We start from the raw sequence: 13,712 nt of genomic DNA, 5'->3' as shown, positions 1-13,712 counted from the left end.
CCCTACACTGATATAAAATTTTCAAAAACATATCATTCAAGTACATTTTTCCCTTATATTATTTTAAATTAGATTCAAATTCAAAGGAGCAAGCAAATACTTAGATTCTCAAAATTAATTTGTAACCTAACATAAGGTTAAATACGCCTCCGTACACCGGAGTGCAGTGCAGCTGTGAAAAACAATGCTGTAGAAGAAAAACTATTTAATGACACAGGAAAACATTAATTAATGAAGGCAGGGTACTAAACTCTAGAGAGTCTGATCCTAAGTTTGAAAAAGAAACACTCTGCCCCCACAATACTGGAAGGCAGCTGGCAAGGGGTCACATTGACTTTCTCTGGATGATGGGACTGGGGTGGGCAGAGCAGAGTCTGCAATCAGACTGCCTAGGTTCAAACTCTAGTTCTGCTGCTTACTAATTGGGTTACTAGCTCACCTTAGTAACTATGGTTACCACCCTGGGAAATCTGCTGAATCTGTTTTCTCACAGTTCAAAGGGGGATCCTAATAGTATCTACCTCACAGGGTTTTTGTGAGAGTTAAATGTGAAAGTAGATGTTTGTATTTATTATTTTTACAAGTACTTTTCTGTTTTTCCCCAAAATTTTCTTCTATGGGTATATGTTACCTTTAAATTCAGGGGAAAAAATGTAAGGAATAATTCTTATCAGGGTGATAAGCCCTGTCCAGTATTGTTCATAGCACACAGTTTACTTAATAAATACTTTGCATAAGCAAATAGTGATCAGTATAGTACTCTGTGGCACCAGTTCCCACAGCCTGCTGACATTCTTGGTTAAGGTGGGGACCTGCCTGAACAAGGAGGTACTGCCCCACCCCTGGAGCAGTGAAAGTGAGGGACTGAAGGACACAGGGAGCTTTCCAGTGGCCTCCTGGGCCTCTGTGTCCGCAACAGAGAGCGCTGGCTCTCAGTCCAAAGATGAGACACAGCTTTGTTTTCGCTCTCACAGCCTCTCTCTCAGGTACCAGTTCAGTAGACAGACAATCAGAAGCCATGAAGAATCCTTTCAGTTTTCTCTTTGTTGGGCTGACTTCTCTTTTCTGAAAAAAGAACGAAGACTCCAGCCCCTGCTAGGAAATGCTTTTGTGTTTTCTTATCTCAATAAAGAAGATTTAAAAGCGTGGCAATATCCACTGGTGGCAAAGGTAAAATAAAAGAGGTGCTATCATGTGTCACCTGTGAGAGGGTCATTCAGCACAGCTCTTTGTAGAAAGCAATTTGGTAATGTGTATCAAGAGCCTTAAAAAAAGTTCCTCCCTGTTAATTCAGTGATTCCATTCCTGGGAAGCTAGCCAAAGAAAATAATCATGCATACAAAAAAAAATACTTATGTATATTATACCATGATGAATAAATTTATTTTAACTGTTATATTTAACTACTGTGGACTAGTTAACTACATTGTGGACCATGCATTTGATAGAATAAAATGCAGTCATGAAATGAGATTTCTTAAGAATACCTAACAGAAGAAGAAACCATTTATGATAGGATTATTATAGACTATGAAATGAAAAAACAAAACAATACAAAACTGCGCGTAGACCACACACGTAGACTACAAATGCATGACTTTATATGCCTGTAAAGAAAAGAACACAATTAAGCAAAAAATAATTTTACTGGTTATGGCATTAAACGTGGTTTTGTAAAATCTACCTTTTTATATGTTCCACATTTCTTTTAATATATATGTCATACATTTTCAGTGGAAAAAGTAAAAGAAGCTTCTCTCCGGGGCCCTTGCACGGGGCAGAGCAGACACTCACCTGAACAGAGCCTTGAGGTTTTCTGGCAGCTCTGTGCGGCCGGCGTAGCCTGGGTTCATGGTGATGAAGATGCCCACAGAAGGGTTCAGGCTAATCTCCTCTCCAAGGAAGTTGAACCGCTGCTTCTTATCTCGAATTGCATCTTGAATGCTTTTTACCTGGTGAACAAGTCATCGGAAAATGCTACCTCCTCTGCATACCAGAGGCGGAGTGGTAGCTAAGGCTGGGACCCTGTGGTCACACAACACAAACACTTGCTCTTGGCCCCCCGTCAGGGAAGGACAGGACTGGCGACTGCGCCCTGGGCTCTTTACCGATGGGCACTGGGTGCATGTCCAAAAGAAATCTGGCCACCCGTATCCCCATATCCACGCTTATCATATGGTGCCTAAGAGGTTGGGGGTGAACAGCAAACAACTCTGACCACCAGTCCTCTCCACACTGACCGCTGTCTTGAGCATTGTTCTGTATTATGTCATGTGATCCTCACCAGGATGCTCGGGGGCTCTTTAGTACCATCATCCCAAGAGGTGGAGTAGTTTGCTGAGCCCTACACAACTGCTAAGTGCTGGCGTCTGCATCTGAATCCAGGCACGTGGATTCTGGAACCTGGGCTCTTAGCTGCTACATGATGGAGAGAATGCTAGGACCTACCCCCTAGGCTTGTTCTAGGAGTAAATGAAATAAAGTCCGCAAGGAGTTTAGCACACAGAAAACGCTCAATAATAGCAGCTAACATGGGAACTCTTGATGTGACTGCCGCCATCACTGCAGTGTGTCCTCATCTGGATCTAACCCTCTCGGCTACTCCTCTGTCTACATCTCTGGAACAAACCTGGAAAACACAGGCGACTCCGGCAGGGATGGAGCGTATGGTGAGGGGGGGGGGACAAAGCAAAGGGAGGCTGGGCCAGATCCCCAGGGGCTATTCGTGCCTTTCTAAAGAGATTAGACTTTTCCTTAAATATGGTCTGGAACCGGAGGGGATTTAAGAAGCTGAAGGTTGACCTAGTTAGATCTAGATTCTAGATCATACTTATAGCAGTGGAAGGAGAGACAGAAATGAACATCTGGTGCTTTGGAAAAGCGTGTGTGATAATGATCAGCAACAGAAGGAGGGAAGACAAAAGGGGCTCACTTGTCCAGCCAGGCCTGGAATGTCTCTGAGGATTTCTAGCCTCTTAGGGCTCTTGAGAGCAAAGCCGGGAAGCTGGGGCCGGGGCAAAGGTTTGAATGAGGCTCGTGCATATCAGCTGTGATCAGGGTATTTAGAATAGTCAGGGGTTCCGTGGAGTTGGGCTGCAGGGATGTGTGTGTGTGTGTGTGTGTGTGTGTGTGTGTGTGTGTGTGTGTGTGTGTGTGTGTGTGTGAGACAGAGACAGAAAGACAGAGAGAGAGAGAGACAGAGAGAGAAGCACGGAGAAAAACAGCTGGAGTGTATATAAGAGAGAAGGAGACAGGAACAGTTGGATCTTAAACAACAGAGAGACAGAGAGCCAGCTGGACCACGTACCAGAGAGAGACAGAGACAGAGAGACAGAGAAGGAGAGGGAGGGAGAGAGACAGAGCTGGACCGTAAACAAAAGAGACAGACAGACAGATAGAGACAGAAAGAATTAAAGCTGGAACACTTATAAAAGAGAGAGACAGAGACAGAGAGACAGCTGGACCAGAGAGACAGACACACAGACAGACAGAGACAGAGACAGAGAGAAGGAGAGAGAGAGGAAGAGAGCCTGAAGGCAGCTGGGCCATCCACCACGGGCAAGGCTCTCTCCAGTGCCTGGAAGGGCGGTATCTGCCAGAACACCTGGCGGGTCCACAGTTGGGATTCAGCTGCTTTCCCAAGTGAAGCTCTGATGACAGAATGCATCTGAGCTCACAGTAGTTAGCTGGAGGCTGAAACTCCACGCACAGCATGTCAGTGTGTCCTGGCAGAGGCAGCCTCCAGCACCCAGCACGCTGGCCAAACAGCTTGGGCTCTGTTGGTTCCCGTGGCACTCGTAGCACTGCTGGGCCATGGGGCCTCTCGCCACCCTCATCACCCCGCGAGGCCTGCGAGTGGGGAAGGCTGGGGTCTCTCCTTCCGCCCCGGTCCTGCCACCTGTAAAATACACAGAGCTCCCCCCGTGTGGCGGAGTAGGGAAGGGACTTTCATTACTACTTGCAAATGGCTCTGACACCTTTGGGCTAAGGCCAGAGCCCGGGACCCTTTCTGCTATTCGCTCTGACCCAGCACTCTCTCCTGCACCCCGAGGCCCAGACACCTCATGCTCAGTGAGAATCTGTGAGGCACTGTAGGACTTGCAGCATCTGTGCTTTTGTGTAAAATTCTGCGGGGGCTCTTGAGGGAGAGTGTTGGACAGACTCAAGGAGGCAGTTAAGGCTGGAGCCTCACTGCTGAGAGCAGCCTCTGATGGCCAGGCTCACGCAGGACAGGAGGCCATCTGGCTGGCATTTCCTTGCTGCCTTAGAAGCAGCCGAGGTCCACAGAACAAGCCACTGGACTGTAACAGTGCCCAGGGTCCAGGGGGCCTGGTAAAGTCCGGAGGTCCTTCAGGAGGCGGTGGGGTGGGGGGGGGGTAGAAGCAGGTGAACCGGGATCATACGGATTAAACTGCAGCCCAGCCAGGTGGAGGTGCACACACAGGTAGGTACGGACTGTATCTAAGGTGCGAGGTACACTCCTCACTTGTGGGGGTCCGTTTCCCCACTAAAGACTCATCACTTTTGCCATGGGGAACAATAACGAAATAATAACTGCCATTTACTGAGCACTTGATATGTATCAGGCGCTTTTCTGAGAATTTTATATGAATTAACCCATTCAGTCCTTTCAACAGCTGTATGAGATGGGTGGATCCTCATTTCATAGGTGGGGAAACTGAGGCTGAAGGCAGTGAAGACTGTGCTACAGTCCTGGAAGATGCAGGCATTAGGGGAGGCATGAGGGAACTCTATACTATTTTGCAACTTTTCTGTAATTGGTTTTCTATGACTTCCTACAATTCTAAAATAAATTCAAAATAAAAAGTTAAAAGAAAAATGAAACTTGCCGGATGCCTAACAGTTGGTAAGTGGGGCAACCTGAGTTAAAATCAGGCAGTCTGGGGCCAAAGCATATACTTTTAGTCACTTCCCCACACGGCCTTCTACCAGTAGGAACACTGCCAGCCACACACAGCTCCTCATCTAATATATACCATTTCGGAGAAATTTGTTTTGCTGTGAAAATAATGATGTTTGTTACAATTTAGAGACATAGGTTTCCATGAAATAAAAAAGGTGCTTTCTCCACCCATTAAGAAAACAAGCAAAAATGGAGAGCTGTGTAGAAACCAGTGTCCTCTACTGGGGGTGATTTTGCACCTGCCCTCCCCAGGGGACATTTGGCCACATATGGAGACATGTTTGTTGTCACAACTAGCGGGGAGGTTGCTGCTTGCATCTAGTGGGTAGAGGCCAGGGATGTAGCTAAACATCCTGAAACGCACAAGACAGATCCTTGCAACAAAGAATTTTCAGGCCCAAGACAGCCTTAGTGCCTAAGCTGAGAAAACCATGATCTGGACCAAACATTTTACCAATGAGGAAACTGAGGCCAAGAAGATATAAGTGACTTGTCCACCATTCCACACCTTGTGTCCCTGGGTCCTACCAAATTCGCATGCACATTCTTGGCCCCAGCCCGGACTGATCAAATCAGAAATTCTGGAAGTGTGGTCCAACAAAGCATCTTTTAACAAGCCCTCCGGGTGATTCTGATGCATGCTGAAGTCCAAGAACCACTGCAGTCCAGTCAGTTCTTAGATTTCTACTCATACTTGCTTCTGCCCAGGTGTCTCCATTCACACCTGCAGACTGACCCCCCTCCACCTCTCTAGGAGGCTGAGTCCTCCGATCCTTCTGCCCCACCTGCCATGGAGAGGACATGTCCCTGCAGCCCACTCACCTGGACCAGCCAGGCTTGATCCTGTGGGTCTTGGTGTGAACCCAAGCTCCACGGTCCTCAAGCATTTTCTCTTTACTTCACAGTCTCCCTCTCAGCTCTGGTTCTCAATGTTTGCTGAACATGAGAACCATGCAGGAAGGTTTTTTTTTGAACTTTGATGCCTAGGTCCTGCCCCAGACCAATGAAATCAAAATCTTTGGGGTGGAGACTGTGCATTTGTGCACTGCTATTTTTCAGAATCGCCAGGCAATTCTAACGTGCAACCAGGGTGGAGAATACTGCACCCAGGGCAGCTTGTCTCCAACTTCATGGTGCCTATGAACCACTGGGGGTCTTGTGAAAGTGCAGATTCTGTTACAGCAGGTCTGTGGTGGGTTTGAGAGTCTGCGTTTCTAATAGGTGCCCAGGGGATGCTGATGCTGCTGGTCCGCCGCTGGAACAGCACAGGGCTAGCTGCCACCACCCCACCCGGCACCCTCCACTGTCCATTCTCAGGAGTGGCCTTGCCCCGGGACCACAGTGCCCCATTCCAATTCATGAGCCTCCACTGCCTCTTGACTGGATGGGCTCGCTTTCTTTCAGTTTCTACAGGCTTTAACTGCACCTCTTGAATGGAACTTCCTTCCTGCCTTATATTTTAGATGGGTGTGTAGGTCTTACTTCTCTATATTGCAGCCCAGCTCTGATATCAAATGATCAGTCCTGCTATCTACACAAGCCACGTGTGCTTGTCTGACCACAGTGGCTTGACTGGATATCTTAAGAATGACACCTTTCCCTCCAAAGACTGGAAGTTGGTGATCACAGGCGGTTCTGCCCCTATACCCTCCCACCCAGGCAGGGCCTTGCATCAGACACACTGCTGAAGTAACAAAGTCATCCCATCTTACCCGCAGGTGATAAATTTTAAGGAGGTCATCGGCTAGCCCTAGGCTATGCTCCTCCTCTCCGCTTTTTCTCCACACCCCTCTACGTCGCCCCCCTACATTCTAGGGAAGTGGCCCATTCCTTCTGTGGTCCCCTGGGGTCATTCTCTTCTCCAGCCTTTGCCCTCAAATGCCATGCATTATTAAAATCCTGCCTGGCTCACTCCATGCTTCTCTCTGCAGTGGCAGATTGGAGTCTGCTGCCTTCAGGCAGTACAAACCACTCATCACTTTTTACATTTAAAAAAATATTTCTGTTTTTACCTTAGACCTTAAACTCCTATATAAACGGTGTTACATGGGAGTTCCCTTGGCTCTGAGATGCTAGCATTTGTTCAGCTCCTTGAGTACTTGGAACACTGCTATGATGGGCTCCTGAGTCCCTGCTAGCTGCTCTGCTGCTTCTAGCCACTTGCTGCCCCAGCCCAGCCCACTGCCAGGGCTCGTAACTGTGGAAGGGATAAAGTGGCAGGGATGCCTGACCAGGCAGCGTGGAGGGGGACCAGGGGCTGGAGGTACAGAGTAGTGGCACATGTCCCCTGGCCCAGATAACCCAAGGCCTAGGGAGCTGATTGCAATAGTAGTGGCAAAATTCCCCAAAATAGTATGCAGCAACTTACACGTTTTAAAAATAACAGAGTAATTGTTCTTGGAATTGCCACAGTTTTCTCAACTGGATATGCAATTCTGCTTGACCAACCTGACAGAGACATGAAAATTTCCACCTCCAAGAATACCGAGGCATATGCTCACTTTTGTAGAAGTCGCTGGGAAGAGGGGCACAGACATGTGAGGAGAGGCAGGAGGGGAGAGGTAGGGTGGGTAGAACTCTCACAGCTGCTGCAGCTTCTGCACCAATGTGCCAGTCTGGATTGCAGCGTGGACAGTTAGTGCAACCTTCTCCTTGGATGGGTCTATGATTTTAAATGGTACTAGCTCAGATTTTGCCCAGGTTGTTGTCAGACCACTTTCTTGAGAATGTTTCCTATGATGTATTCCTAGACGAGAGTGTGGAATCATCAGGGAATTCGATTGAATTTAATTCAGTTAATTTCAGAAGCAAAAGGGAATTAATCTTGAACTCATCACTGACCTTGTGTTTGGCAGTTTCAAAATACCGTAAGGCAAATTCACAGCATCTGTCTACTATGCACTGGGGACAGTGGCTGTTGGGCACTGCCTCATCGGTTAGGACACTGTTAAGTTTGTTAAGATAGCCAGAGCCTGGCCGGCTGAGAAGGAGTGAACAGTGCAGGGGAGACTGCTGAGACCAGGGAGTAGACCCTTCTTCCCTGTCCTGTGTTCCAGCCTTCTACTTTTCTTCAACCCATTTCCTGCAGGGTTCAGGTAATAATGATAGTAATCATGAACATCACCACCCCCCCCCCACCATCATCATCATTGTGGTCATCACCATCATCATCATCACCACCACCACCATTACCACCATCACCATGGTCATCACCATCATCATCATTATCACCATCACCACCACCATCAACATCACCACCACCATCACTATCACCATCGTAACAGAGACTAACATTTATTGCCTATTATGTGTAGGGCTTCATTTTAAGTGCTTTACATATGTTAACTCACTTAATAATTACTACAGCTGCATCTAGTAGGTATTAGTATTATTAACTCCCTTTACAAATGTGGAACTTGAGACATGGACTTGCCCAAGGTCACACAGCTAGTAAAGTGGCAGAACCAGAACTGAACACTGGCAGTGTGGTTTCAGAGCTTACACACATAACCACTTCTCCCCTGCCTTGTCTGGCTAACTCCACTCTACAAGAACCTGCTCTTTTAAAAGCCCAATTCCATGTGGAACTTGTTTATACCTCTGGAGCCCACGAAGAGGTCTCTGCTGACCTTGTTGTGGCTCCCACCTTTTGCTCTTCCCCTGGGCTCCTTGTGGGGACACATGGAGACAGCCCGTCAGCAACCCCAGGCACTGAGTGCTGCATCGGGACACCACAGGTGTGACTATTCATGATGAATGGTCCTGGGTTTAAGTGAGGCAGTGACAGCAGCACAGCCTAGCTGATGAGAACAAGAAGTGCTCTCCAGAAGCTGTGGCAAGCAGCCAGGAAAGGGGTCAGAAAATCATAAAAGCAAAGATGAAAGAGGTGGACATAAAGATGGGTAGAAATAATTATGGGTTATCGATCCCAATAGACACTGTGGCAAGAAGCTTATGCTTCTCTCTTGATTTTCAGAACCGTTCCAGACCTAGAATTAGTACTTCAAGAAAAGTTCATTTTCTTTTACTCTACATCTTTTTTTTTTTGCGGTACGCGGGCCTCTCACTGTTGTGGCTTCTCCCGTTGCGGAGCACAGGCTCCGGACGCGCAGGCTCAGCAGCCATGGCTCACGGGCCCAGCCGCTCCGCGGCATGTGGGATCTTCCCAGACCGGGGCACGAACCCATGTCCCCTGCATCGGCAGGCGGACTCTCAACCACTGCGCCACCAGGGAAGCCCTACTCTACATCTTATATCACAAAACTCAAACAGTCTTTACAGAAGCATCATTCCTGGTTCCAAGTTGTGAGGTGACTACTTGGAGGTGAATGCAGTCAGTGGACGTGTTTTGTTTGTTCAGCTCAGGTTCTGTTTTTAATTAAATAAATTGCCAACTTTTAGAAATCTAGAGATTTTTAATAAAAATCTGGACTCTCAGCTTCTCCTTAAAATGTAAAATATCTGGCAACACCGGCCTCATATTCTCACGAGGCAGAGGTGTGCTGGTAAACGTGTAACAACCAGCTCTCCAGGGAAAAAAAATTGCCCCTGTAGGATTTGCCCATTTCCGTGGTAGCCAGTTTCAGGCTGCCAATGTGACAGCACAGTCAGCTCTTGTGAACCAAGCCAGTCAAGGGTTTTCAGCTGAGAGAGTGCTCAGGCAGCTCTGTGACTTACTTCTACCTACTCCTACTGAATCAAACAACCCTAAGGAAAGGGAAGACCCCGTATCACCCCTGGGAACAAGAGAAGAACCTACATTTCTGCAACTTTCAGGAACTTCACCAAGAAACAATGCAGACAAACATCAGCAAGTTGGTACAAAGCAGACTTTCAGCAAAGGTTTGTTCACTTTTTTCTACCCCGCCCCCCCCCGCTTCCTGCTGTTCCCACTGTCTATGGGATCCTTACCCAAATCCAAATCCTCTCCATCTTTTCAAGGCCTGGCTTCAAGATAACAGAAATCAAATCACATCTAGAACATTGAAGAGTGTCTCAAGAACTCAAGATTTTTGAAGTTAGGAATAGTGTCCTATTCAACTGGGGACCCTTCACACTGGCCTTGAGCACAGCACTGACTATGCTGTAGGTGTTTAGTAAGCGCTTCCCGGATGACCTGAAAGACAAGTGCCATGCTTAGGGGAAATCTAACCAAAAACTGATTTTCTTCATCCAATAACACTCATGCTGCCCCCTCACTTTGTACATAATTAGGTGAGCGAGGCTGAGGGAGGTGGGGTGCCTGGCTAGGATGCTCAGAGAGGAAACGGATGAACTGAATTTCAAGTCCTGGTCTGACAACTTCCCAAGTCTGTGCCTCTTCTAAGGAGCTGGGCTCTGCCATCTTTTTGGATCTTTTCCTACCCCTGTGAAGCAGGTGCATGGATGTTCTTTCTTCCTGTTTTACAGAGGAGGAAATGGAAAATCATGGCCAGTAAATGGATCCATCTTGGTAGGGACCAGCACAATACCCATATCCTGCACCCAGGCCTGATTTTAGCAGGTAGAAGAAAGGGCAGGAAATGCAACAGGGGAAAGGGTAGAGGCAAGTGGATGAGAAGAGGGTAAAAGCAAGAGGATATACAAGTCCTCAGTGCTTGGCATGAAGACCACAGCGCTCCCATCAAGTTCTGGCCCCCATACCTGCACAGCCACCACTGACAAGACCTCCACGGAGATTCGATTAAACTCATCAAAACAGCCCCAGGCACCAGTCTGAGCAAGGCCTTTGTAGATGTTGCCGCAAGCCTGCAACAAAATGTACAAAGATTAAATTACTAACTGCTGGGCTTACTGTTACCCATCTAAGTAATTTTCCATCCCCTTTATTGCAGAACTTCCAGTTCCCTAAAGACCACTGGTTAGAAACTCGTATTACAATTTCAAGGACAATTAAAATTTTGATGGCTTCGGGTGCCAACATAAGTCATGGGATCAAACAGAACCTTTTCAAGACACTTCGACCAAAATCCCTTTAAAATGTCATCAGGCTTTTATCGATTCTGTAGCTTTCAAAATCCCAGGAAACGAATAAAATATTATATTTCTTGCATCATACAGACAAAAATCCTTCCACTCAGCCTTCAGCATGTGCTGATGAAAAAGTTTATGTCTGTCTCTTTGAATTCATGCAAAATACCCAGGTTTCCCAGAGTGATGGGAAGCTGGAGATGGGGGTGGGAAGGGATAACCTCTTTTGGAAATAAACTACAGGTAAATCTTTTAAAATGAGAGGAATAAGGGAATAATTTCAGATGGAAGATGGTATATCTGTCCTAAAAATGAAAACCACTCTGGCCATTCAATGTGAACTGGTAAACCATGGAGCCATATAAAGGGAGAGACGACTGGGAGACACTCAAGGCCATAGGCAAGGAAACATCACTGATGTGCTCAGAACATGCAAATAGTCGAAAAGTCCATTCATTTACTCAGTGGGCATTTTTTGACTATCTGCTCCATGCATAGCTCATGTGCTAGACCCAGAGAGGCTCAGTTCCTCTAAGAGCTTCTAGTTAGGTTGTGGAGATAAGGCATACAAATAAAACAGGTAAATTGCTACATGAGCAGTGGTTCCAATGGATAATATAGATCACAAATGTTATGCAGTTCAGAGAGGGGTGGGTCAAAGTGTTCTAGAAGGATCAGTTTTGCCAAAGAAGTGAATTTCACATAGTACTACAACAGCACTTTCCAAAGTTTATTTCATGGAATGCCAAAGCTGGGAGATGCTCCTTGAAGACAAGACTCTCTGGTAAATCAAGTTTGGAAAACATTGCTTTCTATAACCCACTTTGGTCAATTTACAATGTATAAGGGCATTTTAAGGGCCCTGAGAAGTCAGACAAAATTAAATTAGTTCAACTTTGTTATATGGCTAGGATTTTTTTTTTCTCATGTGACCCCTGATTTTCTCAGAACGCATTCTGGCAAACATTAGTGAAGTGGAAGGAACACAAGAACAGAACCAGAAGATCTGGAGTATTGATATCTCACAGAAGTACATGGTATCTTCAGAACATACATTGGAATCATGGCTTAATAAGATAACAGTGTCTGTGCAGGCATAGCAGAAGGAAAAGGGCTTTCCAGGAGGAGGAAGGATTATGGACAAAGGATGAGCAAAGTCATGCTATGTACAGAGAAAAACAAAGGTGTCATTTTGGCATGAAAGTTGATTTAATAAAGAGGGCCATGGTTCTGAAAAGGCTTGAAATATTATAAGAGATCTTTGGAGGTTTGGAGCAGAGAAAAACAAGATTAAATCGGTATTTTAGGAGACCCAGTCTAACAACACATAACCTAGGTTAGATGCGGGGCAGACTTTGAAAACAGAGGGAAGAATCAACCCCACCTTTTACTAAGCTCCTTGAATTAACTGATTTCCCTATTCATGCAACAAATCTACTCTGAGCCTGTGCTATGTGCTAGGGGTTGTCCTAGGTCATGAGGATTCATCCCTGAACAAGGGAGAATTGACCCGATCCTCAGGGTTTTGGATCCTAACGGGGAAAACAGACAATGAACACTAAACTATCAGTAGTGATAAGTTCCAATGAAGTCTTAACATGAGGGTAATGTGGCTATTTATTTATTCATTCTGTTTTATTGAGATGTAATGGACATGTAGCTATTTCAGATTGAGAAGTCACAGTCTCTCTGAGGAGGTGACATAAGTTCTAGGCATTGTGTTTGTGTGCTCAAAAAAATTCTGCAGGTGGATATTGCTAGTATTATATTCATGAATGTGTGTGTGTGTATACATATGCATATATACACGTATATATAATAAAACGTAATATATATTTTATATTTCATTTATATGACATACTTATATTCCCGAACTTCTGCTTAGTATTTGTGACATTTGACAGGTTGCCACACACACACACACACACACACACACACACACACACACACACGTAAAATAATAAAACAACCTGTCTGGGGCTTCCCTGGTGGCGCAGTGGTTGAGAGTCCGCCTGCTGATGCAGGGGACACGGGTTCGTGCCCCGGTCCGGGAGGATCCCACATGTCGCGGAGCGGCTGGGCCCGTGAGCCATGGCCGCTGGGCCTGTGCGTCTGGAGCCTGTGCTCCGCAATGGGAGAGGCCACAGCAGTGAGAGGCCCACGTACCAGAAAAGGAAAAAAAACCAAAAAACTAAAAAACAAACCTGTCAACTATCACATACACACACATTACATATATGTATATCACATACACACATTATATATATATATTGCCATCTGTCAAAGGTTATAAACACTAAGTCAGAATTTTGAGAATCAAAACCCATGCTTCTCCAGCTAACAGTGGTTTTAAAACTTTTTAAAGCTGTGGATACCTTTCATCAAATGGAAATCCAATACATAAAACAGAAGAAAGTAGAGTTTCCATAGCGGGATAATCGTCACCCAACACTTTACCCCCAAGGGCCTGAGCAGAACCCAGGACTCCACGTGGCCCCGTTTTTTGACAGGAAACAATTAAGATGTCACCACAACAGCACAATGTTACCATTAGCTGGGCTGGGCTGGGCTGTTGCCTTGCCATAAGACGGTGAATTTCTGGGACAGGATAAGGGCTCTCAGAATAAGGTTGAAGGCCTGGAAGCGAGAGCCTTGCTGAAGGAAGAATAAACATTGCTGAATGATTGGAATGACGGAAGGAAGGACAGGAAACAATTAAGATGTCTTAAGATGTCCACCCTGGCCTACGGGGAAAAATAAGATGATTAGTACTGATGGCATGAGGAACCTGGCCGGAAGGAAACAGGGAGTCAGCAGG

The 13,712-nt window shown here is 46.1% G+C and overlaps 1 protein-coding gene across 1 annotated transcript in view; it reads right to left on the bottom strand.

Annotated features, from left to right (window-relative positions):
- Positions 1–13,712, bottom strand: part of DNAH9 (dynein axonemal heavy chain 9) — a 301,371-nt gene that overhangs the window by 175,356 nt on the left and 112,303 nt on the right. Inside the window, 2 exon segments of the mRNA XM_007455019.1 lie at positions 1,795–1,952; positions 10,568–10,672. Coding sequence (XP_007455081.1) covers positions 1,795–1,952; positions 10,568–10,672 — 263 coding nt within the window.

This window comes from Lipotes vexillifer, unplaced genomic scaffold, assembly GCF_000442215.2.
Source record: "Lipotes vexillifer unplaced genomic scaffold, Lipotes_vexillifer_v1.1 scaffold1233, whole genome shotgun sequence".
Taxonomy (NCBI): Eukaryota; Metazoa; Chordata; class Mammalia; order Artiodactyla; family Lipotidae; genus Lipotes; species Lipotes vexillifer.
This window is presented reverse-complemented; position numbering and strand designations above follow the sequence as displayed.